Raw genomic sequence first — 12,567 nt, 5'->3', positions numbered from 1 at the left:
AACCTTTTTTTTCTATATTTTGAATAGAAATACTGGAAAGAAGCAGGCATAAGGAAATTATTTTGAATTACATAGAGTGTGATAGTTATATACAGATTTATTTATTAGATTATTTAGAGGTTTAAATATGGATGATTTCTTATAAACAATTGCTATTGAATTTTATAAATACTGTATCATCCAAAATAAGCAAATGTGTATTTATATAGCGTTCGGAAATTGCGACGTTGACTCACATACAATGCTATTGTTTCAAATCAAAATAGCTGAAATGAGGTTTTTATAACACCTTTATGTTTTTCTCATGGCAAATAAAAAAGTGGAATTAATATAGATATCTTACTATTAGGCGGTGGTTGTGGCTGTTTGCTGGAGGATTTGCTCTGCAGTGGTTGCTGGGCTAGGCTATTGAGGGAAGCCAAGCTGGAAAGGGACTGCGACGCCATTGTTGATGGAGACGAGGTTTTGGGGAAACCATATGTAGATGCTGCAATAAAAATGATTCATTTTCATCTGCGTTAATTTAGTCGTAACTTGGTATTTGTCGCGTATATCGTAACGTAATCAAACGACAAATAACAAATTTTGACGATGTGAACAATGCTCTCTCTTCGATTGTCATTGGTTTAGTATGAATAACCTTCTACTTAATGCAAAATGCATTAAATTTTGTGCAAAAAATGCAAGGGTTATGGATACTAGACCAATTATAAATGATGAGGAATTAAATCTGGATGATACAACTGTCTTTCTTGGAATCACCATGGATTCAAAACTTCAGTGGTCCCCTCATATTAACACGGATTGGAGAAGAGACTTAGTTACGCGGTTAAAAAAATATGCTCACTAACTGATGTCGATACAGCTAGACTTGTTTATTTTAGTTACTTTCACAGCTTAATGACTTATGGCTTATTATTATGGGGTCATGCTGCTGATGTCGAAACTATTTTCATCCTGCAGAAGAGGGCTATTCGTGCAATCTATAATTTAAAATGTAGGGAATCTCTGAGAGATAAATTCAAGGGAATTAATATACTTACATTTTAAGTGCCATTAAAAACTAAATTATAATAATCGTATGTAAACACTTGTGTAAAAAACAACCTGGTTTTTAAAAACCTGATTGGTTAATCTTAACAATAGTATAATCATGAACCATTACATCTTATTCAGTTTACAAATAATATACTAGAATTTATATATCTCACCCCAATCGTTCATATTATGTTGAGAGTTGGTACTTGTTGAGGGAGTTTTGTCTTTCGATGACATACTCGAAGATGTACTAGTACGTCCTGATCTGAAATTAACAAAATTCTATTAATAAACACTGTAAGATGTTAATGGCAAGTATAAAGTTTTGTTTGCGTTCTGGAATACTTTGAGAGTACTTTTTTAATATCGAAAGTAATCTTCTAAAGGTCCGTTCATCTTTGGCCTGGGCATTCTTAAGGCAGCATCAATGCCGTAGTTCTTAACAAAAATTTGACATACATGCTTAACCAAGGCCAAGACCAACATGGCTCCGTGATCTTGGAATCTAAAGCATGTCACAGATGCCAGAGGATCCTCTACCTTCCCATTCATGGTAAGGAGTTGTAAAGTTTAAAGGTATATTGAATAATAAAATAAATCAATGCCGCTACAACTTCTTTAGGCCTTGGCCTCAAATTTCTGAATCTGTTTCATGAGCATTTTTAAATCTAATAGGCAAGTAGGTGATCAGCCCTCAGTGCCTGACACACGCCGTCGACTTTTTAGATCTTAGACATGTCGGTTTCCTCACGATGTTTTCCTTCACCGTTCGAGCAAATGTTAAATGCGCATATAGAAAGAAAGTTCATTGGTGCACAACCGGGGATCGAACCTACGACCTCAGGTATGAGAGTCGCACGCTGAAGCCACTTGACCAACACTGCTCAAAGAATTGAATAATACTGCGAATAAAAACTTATTGGACATAATACCTTTCATTTCTGCTAGGCTGTTTAGGCGGCTTGTTCTGTTTAAGACCGGAACCCGAAAGAGCGGAAAGGGCTGCATAGGGGTCGTTTAATGGAGATAAGTTAAGTCCAGTAGCCTGCAGTCGTGCTAAGTAATCCTGGGCCGCCAAGTGCGAGGCCATGGACCACCATGCTGCACCTAGAAGGATGCTTATTAAGTTAATTTCAAGACAAAAAATCCAAAGTGTTTATATAGTTAGTAGGCTTATTTTGAAAGCCTTTTTAGCATGTTTTTATTTTTAATAAGACTTATGTACACCTCTGTAAGTAGCTGTCTGTAGTAAGTATGGGTGAGTAAATCACCACATACATACATAATGCTAAATCAATATATAAATTTTTTTAAATAAGAATTTCTTGCTCTTTTCACACAAATACCTAAGTAAGGCCTAGTTTACATTGCAGCCCAATTTACCAACAACTACAAATACTGAAATTTCTTAGAATCAAATCTAATACGAAAAGAGAGGTTACGGGTTATGAACATGGAGTAAGCCCAGTGAAAAAGAAGAATTCGATTTCGAGCTGGTAGTCGAATACAATAACAAACAATAGAGGAAAAAATATGTCTGTCTTATTTGTGGTGGTAATTGAAACATCACAACAAAATATCTATATTATACTAGCTGGCCAAGCAATAATAAAAAAAATATAAATAGTAATAATATCCAAAAAAAATTTTTTTTGGGATGGACAGCCCTAATCACTTAGGGATTTGAAAGATAGATAGTAGCCGATTCTCAGACTTACTGAATATGCATAAAAAATTCCATAAGAATCGGTCGAGCCGTTTCGGAGGAGTATGGGAACGAACATTGTGACACGAGAATTTTATATACATATTAGATTATCGACTTACTAGCAGCGGGATGTAGTCCAAGTGATGCCGCCTGGTTGGCTGCGACACCAAGCGTGGTGGGTGGCGGGTAGCGGGAGCCAAAGCCAAAGAGTGCGGCTTGCGCCTGCGCCTGCGCTTGCGCAGCTGCCGCGTTGCTGGCACCATCTCGACCCCAGTACGCTGAAATAATGAAAAAAATATTAAATAAAACATAATTTATTTGTTAAAGTTCCATACTATCACAATATGGCCTTAAATTAGTTCGTTTGACTGACTCTAAGATATCGCTGATTGCCAGGGAATCAATGGCTGTTTATGCTTACAATGGTGTCCTGTGTTGCGTCGTACATGTTAAATATATCATTAACTACATGTAAGTGTATATAATCGATACTATAATAAGTGTATACAATAATTCTAGCTGACAAGTTTTTAAGGCTTTTTTTACATTAGTTTCTTGGTAATGGATCGAAGGCCTATAGAACCAAAGGCTATTGCTACCAAATAAAAACTGGAATAACTAAGCTAAGCTCGCAGGATAAATAGTATTGAATATCATTGTGTTAAAACACTACAAATTTTAAATTAGAAAAAAAAACTGGACAGAAATTAATTTAAAAGGAATAATTTATCTCTTATTTATCTTATTCCTTACCTAATACAAAAAAAAAATTTAACGAATCACCCACATTCATCGTTTATCTTTCCTTATATTATAAAATGATGTTATAAAAGATAATTTACCATTTATTTAACCTTTTTGTTTAATTACTAAGTAAGTATTAAATATTTACTTATTTTCAAATCATAAGCAGTTTATGCACTGATGGAGTTGGGATGATAGGATAGGATTATAAGTTCCTTTTATTACTTTATTGTAAATTAACTAACATATATATATATATATATTTTTTTTATATAACATTTGGTTCTGCACTTCTTGCACGCATCATGTTTCTTTTTTTTTAGTTTTTCTCTTTAACTAGGGTTGCCTGGAAGAGATCGCTTATTAGCGATAAGGCCGCCCGTTGCATCCCTTATAATTTTTATGTATTGTGTTTCTTTTTCTTTTTTTTTTAACAACGAAGTGTAAATAAATAAAAATAAATAAATAATAGGCCTACATATCTGGCATATGTATAATGAATATAATAATGTTCGTGAGAATAAAGTTCTCGAAATATAACACTCTTTAGACATTCACTGTGATAACTCTTTTTTTAATTTGTAGGATTTCAAAGTCCTAAATGATAAAAGTGCACTATGTTTCAATTATTTAGTCAAGTCAAGTCAAATCTCTATTGCATTCCTTATGTTTATACTTGTTATAATAAGGACCTTGGTTAGGCACAGCAATATTGTGAGAGGGCATGCTTTATTATACTTAATTCTATTCTTATACATGTTTAATATCATATGTAGTCTATACATTATTTATTTATTATATTTTCTTAGGCTTCACGTTGCGACAAAAGAGTATGTACTTAACATGATTAATGGACTTATGTAACTATGTAAACTAATACTATATACAGATATATTATTATTAAATAATGGCCAATAAAACTGTGAATTAATCTATATACCTAGGCTAGATTGTAGCTAGATTCTGGGGCCGAGAAAAATCAAGTACAATTGATAAGCATTTCTGAATAATTAATCCACATTCGCCACTTTATATTAAACTTTTAAATACAAGCTAAGAGGAAGTTCTAAAAATCAAAAACGCTCATCGATTCCCTTGCCAGGCCAAAATCTATTAAGGCAATCTAAAATAGTCCCTATTAAGTTGCAATAAGAGCTATAATAAGCGCACTTATTGGCGTGCGTTAGCAACGAAGGCACATTGACCTCGAGGTTATGGTGTTGTGTTCTACATTAGATAGTGATTCTTGTACTAATGACATAAGTGCGATTTTGCGGTGAATGTACAGGGCCAGGTTAAACGGGCAAAATGAGTGTAGGAAGGCAGAAAATGTGTTTTATAGTAGATTTAATTTCTATAACTCAGTGGTATGCGTAAAGATCAAACGACATCGTTAACGATGCCGATTTTTTACGTCGTGGTTTTGATTATGATAATATGTATGTGAGATTTTCTTTAATAAATAAATAGGTTTGTTACATATCTCAATGTACAGCAAAATGTCGTACAAAAGTGCTGTTAAAATTTTGAAAATTTTAATAGTATTCGTTTCTTCAAAACTATCAATAAATCTTTCTATGTAAACTTATTTATAAGTTTGTTTGACTGTACGAAAACTTGACACTGATTTTTCATTTCACATATAATATAGTGTTAACTCTATAAAACGACACTCAGGGACCGTGCATATTTTGACGTTACAAAGAGATGTCGTTAAATAGAAAGAAGAAAAAGAAAAAGGTTATTTCAGACTTGTGTTAGTAATGACATAAAAATGTACATATTATGTATGTATATATTATATTAGGACCATAAAGCGACAAAAGAACGTACAGAGTTCCGCAGTTTTAACTAATTTTGGCAACTTAAAAAGTACTTTTTATTATTTAATTGTCGTTATTGAGGGTGGGGGTTAAACTATGTAGAGTGTGTCATTGTATGGAAGATAAGCTAAACCAACGAAAGTCGAGTGATTTCAACGCTTTAGGGACTTTGTCGTTAAGTCGAGGGACGTTACATGGAGTTTACACTGTATAATATGCCAAATGAAAAATAGGATATAAATAATAAGTTTTTTAATCTAGACAAACCTAACATATTGCTTTACTTTAAATACTACGATTGATTATTTTTAGAATCTATCACTCGTCCGACAAAGGATTTTAGATATATCTCGGATTACATTATACATATTTGTTTTTTTTTCTTAATAGGACCGCCAACAACGTCCTTAACCACAACCAGAGAACTTTGCCGGCCATTCAACTAATATTACGTTCTTGATTAGATTCTTGGATTTCTTAGTAGATTTTTACCATGATTAGAGTTTAAAGTATTACCTCCAAAGAGTGCCGAGGGGTCGAACTGACCATCGGGCGGCTGCTTGGCGGCTGCGTCCCCGCCTTCCCCGCTCTCCTTATCCATACCACACCTGGAAAGATACAAACACATAAATAAAATATTCTATTTTTTATACAATTTCAATAAGTTTTTTTTTATACGTAATAGGAGGCAAACGGGCAGGAGGCTCACCTGATGTTAAGTGATACCGCCGCCCATGGACACTGCCAGAAGGCTCGCAAGTGCGTTGCCGGCATTTCAAATATTGGTACGCTCTAAGTTTTCGGCAAAGGGCTATGAAAATAGGCTAAGTGCAGTTGACGAACACCTGCACTGCCTGAAGGCTTATTAAGTGCGTTAACGGTTTTTATATTTTATTTAAATGATTCTATCATTTTGTATCTTACGTCCAATCATTTTTCCAATTCAATTTAAACGTATTATTGATAAACGCATCTTTTTAAATTTGTAGTTATTTTTTTGTCGTTTGGAATATTTACAAAAATAACATTAAAAAATAGGAAAGGGGTACAGATACAAACATCCTAGACCTTGAGAAATCCGTATCATAGTTTCTTATAAATAATTTAATCAAGGCCGTACGTTTTTATGACTGAGGGGAGAAAGTGTGTCAGTTGACCTAGGTTAGTATTTTGCGTCATCCCAATGATACTGGCGAACTTCTTTTCAGGTTTACAACAATATATTTTATTATTCATTACACAATAAAGGACTCCATTGCATTGATTATATAACAATCCGGAATAACATTTTACTTTATTCTTGCTTGTGAACAACTTTCATTGTGATATTACAGATGCCCTTACTTTTTTAGAACACAGTAATGGTAAGATGATAATTCTTATGCACTGTATCTAGACTAATCTTCTAAACCTAAAACTTGTTAAGTAAATTTTGATAAAACGGAATGTATGAATTATGAAGCTACTATACCGTTCTTTATCAGTGATCCACAGATTTTTATGAAGTACATTTGTAACGAAACACTATCGTTGATTCGTAAAGTAAATTATTTTTATACATTTCTCTCTTTAACATTGGTATCATTTATATTAAACAAAAACGATTAAGGTGTAGGTTTTAGCCGTTTCGTAGATTATTTTTCTTTTAAAGGCAAGGTGCAGCCTACTGTGCCTGACATATGATAGGGTCTGTGTAACCCTAAGACATGCTTTTCTATGTTTTCATTCACTATATGAATTGAGCAGGTGTTAATTGGGCACATACAAGGAAAAATGCATGGTTAGCTTAGTATTATAGTTTCTGCTGGCTGTTATATTTTAGGAAATTTAATTAAAATTTCGTAAAATACGAAAATGTAATGTTAGGTACAATAAAAGTCCTAACGATCCATAATCTCAGGAGTGACTTTTACATTAAGTCACTCTAATACTTGCTCTGTGGCACCGAAGTTAAATCAATAAAATACTATGACAAATAGACGATAGCTAATATTACATTTAAATAATTATTTTCTGTAATAATTTCATCATCTCTCTTCACGATTTTATTCTTGTTTGAATGTAGATTCTAAGCTGAAAAAAACTATTTTAAAGTACACTTCATATCGCACATTAAAATCTTTATAAAACACGTTTTATTCATTAAAACTAAAATATATTGTATTGATACCTCAAAATCGCTATCCCTCGGGTCATATATATCTATGATATATATCACCTTTAGGCGTTGTTAACTAATCTGAAGATGGTTATTAAAACGCATTTTAAATTCTCTAACAAAAGATTTCACACTTCAACAAAAAACAAAAGAGATACTAATGCTTCACTGAAGCGTTAACATGAGAATTACAAAACAATCGATTACTTTTTACTCAATAAAATATTCTCTTAAAATAATATTTATTGTATGTAATTGTGAAAGCAATTGTCATATATTGCGGAAAACGCTTCTTTCCTATTTTCCACCTTCCGGAAAGATTTACTTAGCTTAATCTTGACGTAAGAAATTTAATACAAATAACGAAAGACAATAGATAGTGGGATACCTTTTTTTACATAATAGAAAGTAAACGGGCAGGAGGCTCACCTGATGTTAAGTGATACCGCCGTGGACACTCACACTGCCAGAAGGCTCGCAAGTGCGTTGCCGGCCTTTCAAGAATTGGTATGCGCTTTTCTTGAAGTAGGTGCCCTAAGTCGAATTGGTTCGGAAATACTTCAGTGGGCAGCTGAAGGTTCCGTATAGCGTTGGTTCTCGGCAAATACTGCCTTAAAAAACGCTCAGTTGTAGAGCGATGGACGTCGAAGTGATACGGATGATACTTTGTATTCTGCCTTGACGTCCGATAATGAAACTCAGCTGCAGGTATTAGACCGAACAACTGCTCTGAATACCTTAACTTTTGTTAATAAACCAACGATTAATCATAAACGAATACAAAACAATTTAACACGATCGACTTCCAAGCGTGACGTTCGCGCTACAGTATCGGCCCAGTCATATTCATAAACAGTTATTTAAAAATCATTATTCCATATAAAGAATAATATCCCTGTCATAATAAAGTCATTCAACCCAATACAGACGATGTTAAAAGTAAAAGTTTAACAATAGCACAGACCATATCATTACAGTTATATGTATGAAGTTTACATTCTCTTGGAATAATTAAATATGCCGAACATAAGCGTTCGCCAAGCAATCACTTGATATTATATATATGCTATATAATAATACAATACTTTTATGCATACCTTTTAAACACGTAGGGTAGGGCGGGGCTAGTTGAGCAATTTTTCACTTGCTTGGATATAGCTCCTCAATGATAAGTCTCAATGAGTTGTTATGTGTCCTGATGGATTAGTAATTTATCCCTTAACAAAAGTGTCCATAGTATTTTTTTGTAACAAGTCCAATATAATAGCTACATATGTTTAAATGCAGAAAGTCAAGTATGCTCAATGTACCCCATAGGTGGGGTAAGTTGAGCAAGGGTATGGGGCAAGTTGAGCACTAAGAATGTCTAGGCCAAACCATGGGTTCTATGTTAACTTAAGATGAAGTAAAATATGTGTTAGACAGCCAGCTTTTTATTTATAGTCTTATATTGACAGAACAACAAAATTTAAAGAAATTTTCTTTGTATAATTAACCGAAACTAGAATCAACAAAACATGAGCATCCATATCTATCCATTACTTCTGATAATTTCTAAAAAAGATTACCAAGGCTGGTGGGTTCTGGTTTCTGTATGGATAGCTACGATTTTTTTGTTTTTAAAACATCATCAACCATTCTTTTCCGGCCATCTTTTTTTCAATTCAGCTTGGTGAAATTTCAGCACACTCTTAGGCAAGGCGACATACGTCTTTTGGAGAAAAATGCCATTTGTAGCAAGAATTTTTTCAACAGTTCTCTTGTGAAAGAGGATATACTTCCCTCGGTGTTGTATAGCCCATAAATGAATCATCACCTTCATTTAATTTATTTAAAAGTCAACCAATACCGAATTCTTTAGCGGCGGTATTCACACTTTTTCCCTCATCGTGGACAGCCTTTGCAGCATTATTTAAGTATTCAGTAATGTAAGAACATCTCCTCCTCTTGTAAGCATCCAAACAAAAATAAAAGATTCATTACTCATCAGTTGTTTAAGTCGTGGAGTTAGTTGAGCTATAGTTGCTCAACTTACCCCAACCCGGAATTTTAAAAAAAAAGTGGGATTGTAAAAAAATGCCTAGAATTAGACCCAAATCCTATTTACAAATCAAAAATACAAAAATTCTCTGGAAGATTAACACTGTCCTGATTGAAAACAGAGAACATTAGACAAAGACAGACGAAAACTTGCGATAAACAATTTTTTTACTTTTTGGTCACAAAATAAACAAAACGCCGTGACACTTCACTCACTCGTCGAGCTGCCACTAGCTATCGTGCGATGATTACCTCTCCTACGACTCCTTCTTTTCGCTTTTTGATACTCCCGCGTAAGATGAATAGTTTCCGAGATATTTCAATTGCCCAACTTGCCCCTATGCTCAACTAGCCCCGCTCTACCCTACTACATTGCGGCTCGCGAAAATTGTAAAATTTTGATCGATCAACGAGCTTGGACACTCCTAATATATATATATATACATATATATATCACTACGTGTTCCAAACGTATGGCAAAATCTTATTTCAATTCTAATTTATAAATTATTATATTCTATGTAAGGAGATATGGTGTAAAAGTTACGCCATCAAACTAAAAAATACAGAATAGACGCTGTGCGAGTTAGCACTTATGAGATATAAGGGCACCGTCGCATTAGTACTCTTAATTTAAAAAACTGTGTTAATTTTTGCTATTGCTATAAAATAATAATAGTTAGCAGAACGTTAAGATGTCCACATGAGTCCATTTTTCAAACACATAATAAACTCCATTGAATTCTAAGACGCCACAGACAAAAAATATACACGAACACAAATTTGTCCTTAATTTTAGACTTCGAGAAAGATTATATTTCTCCAGATAACATTCCACTTGATGAACTGACAACACCTATATCCCTGACTAATATACAAGCATTCGAATGACATCACGTCACTGTATCTGAATATACATCATCCGCTGACCTAATTTTACGATCTCATGAGATTCAAGACGAATTTAATTGCTACCTTTTAATGGCCGCCTCGAAATCGTTCCTCTCCGTGAAACTAGAATATTTTATCAAGGTCTCGTCTTTCCAAGCGCTATAATTACAGGTACGTTGTCTTGAAACAAAAGTATTAAACGAATACAACACCCCTCTGAATAGTAAGTAGACTCGATTTAGATGATTTTTGTTATTGAATTATTTAAACCGTAGAATAATGGCTATTATCGCCAGAAATCTAATAGCGACACGAGTGATAAACACGTCCACCAGAGATGACTAAAGTTCTACTGTACAGCTGTGTCATTATGGTCATTCTTTTTTGGATTAATTTACACACAATAAAATGCATAAAAGAATAAAATTCAAATTAAAAAATTATATATTCATATAGGTTACAAAATATACATACTAATATATATTAAAGTCAAAAAATAAATATATATGAAATGCTTCTAAAAAATAATCTAGTTGTTCAAAGAGGAACGCTGCCAGTATCTTCGGAGCCTGTGACTCCTTTTAAAAATGGTTATTATTGCTGGTGGTTATTAAGTATGCATTCTTAATGTCTTAAAAAATGCATACATTAAATGTGATTTTCATATTAGATCCTCGGTCCAAAAAATACAGAAGATCAAGTTCGGTAAACTTACTTATGAAACAAAAATTACAGTTCGAATTTTAAACCATTTGGGTGTCTATACAATAAGTGAAGCGAAATGGTCTATGGTGAATGCCTCTATAAAAAGGATGAGATCGCATCCACAAAATCACGTTAAAACTCACTGTTTCTCACGAGTTGTAAACTCGCCGGTCGACAATAGAGGTCATTGACTTTAGTCACCGTTTACTTGATAGCTAGAAAGTGAAGTATCATGAATACACGCTAATCGGTCTTGGCTGTACAAATATTGCCTCGGATTGCTTGACATATGAAAAATGGCTGGCGTATTTTCTATGTATACCTAGACTTTCGTTATTATTATTAATTGCTTAAGATTTCATGTGGAACATGGTTTAATGGTTGCAGCTCCTTACAAACGTTGTGTAAAAAAAAAAACATGGCGATTAAAAAGAGTGGCGGAGAGTTTATTGCCAGTTCTTCTCTTCCGTTCTACGCCCTTGATTTGAGAACTGGCACTAAATGTAAAATTAGAAGCATTTATATGTATTTCTTTACAGACGAGTCATAAGTGTACAAAGTGTTACCAATATGATTAAATGATTTTTGAATTTTGAATTGAATATCGTTATATATTGAAGCAAGATTAAGGTAAATCACGAATGTCGTATATGTATGTTTAAGAAATAGGGATGGAAACAAAAAAAATAATTATGTCGATTAAGCCTAAAAAGCCTTGGTTGTACTCGCTTCGTTCGAATTATTTTTATTGCGAATTACATTTATTGGAACGTAATTAAAATACTCTTGCCTTATAGTATATGAAACGTAGCATTTCAACTTAGGTATAACTTACATATAACTGTTAAGCACACTTAGTTGAATCTTGAACTTTTTATAAAATTTCGGTTTTTAAGAAATTTTTCGAGCAAGTGTTAAGGCGGTCATAGAAAAATTAATTGTAGCACAGCCTCAGGGTTGAAGATTACCCAACAAACCCACTAAATAATATGCTAACACTTCTCTACAGTTTAGGTATTTAGCTTAATTAATGCATACATAAATATAATAAAAAATCTAAATGATTTTTTAATTTTATAGGTATGTATATTACACAACTTTCAATGGCCAAGTATATTGTTTTACAAGATGCATGTAAGGAGCTGCAGTAATTACACCTTGCTCAACAAAAGATGGAATGAATTATCATTCAAAGAATAAAAATAACAAAAGACAAACGTTTAAAGTTTAAACTCTATGGGCAGGCATAGCGAAATACTTTCTAAATATTGTATTAATAATTTGACTAACTTAATAAAAATTGGTTTTTATACACACCTTTAGTGACAGCTAACATCCAGAGATGGATCGCTTGTAGGCCGTTTCACACATTTTCACTTTTTGTCACTGCACTGAGTTTCACTTACACTTCACTTCACTAACACATTCTCATCCAATCTGAAAAAAATAAAGAATAAACG

General features: G+C 33.4%; 1 protein-coding gene across 1 annotated transcript in view; it reads right to left on the bottom strand.

Moving 5' to 3' along the window:
* Window positions 1–12,567, bottom strand: part of LOC125057017 (bromodomain adjacent to zinc finger domain protein 2B-like) — a 64,141-nt gene that overhangs the window by 40,315 nt on the left and 11,259 nt on the right. Inside the window, exons 2-7 of the mRNA XM_047660426.1 lie at window positions 12,425–12,544; window positions 5,830–5,921; window positions 2,866–3,024; window positions 1,971–2,145; window positions 1,212–1,303; window positions 344–487 (exon numbers count right to left, since the gene is read on the bottom strand). Of these exons, the coding sequence (XP_047516382.1) occupies window positions 344–487; window positions 1,212–1,303; window positions 1,971–2,145; window positions 2,866–3,024; window positions 5,830–5,914 (655 nt within the window). The 5' untranslated portion in view covers window positions 5,915–5,921; window positions 12,425–12,544. The remainder of the gene's footprint in view (window positions 1–343; window positions 488–1,211; window positions 1,304–1,970; window positions 2,146–2,865; window positions 3,025–5,829; window positions 5,922–12,424; window positions 12,545–12,567) is intronic.

This window comes from Pieris napi, chromosome 16 (genome assembly GCF_905475465.1).
Source record: "Pieris napi chromosome 16, ilPieNapi1.2, whole genome shotgun sequence".
Lineage (NCBI taxonomy): Eukaryota > Metazoa > Arthropoda > Insecta > Lepidoptera > Pieridae > Pieris > Pieris napi.
The sequence above is the reverse complement of the archived record's forward strand: the minus strand, read 5'-3'. Positions and strand labels throughout refer to the sequence as shown.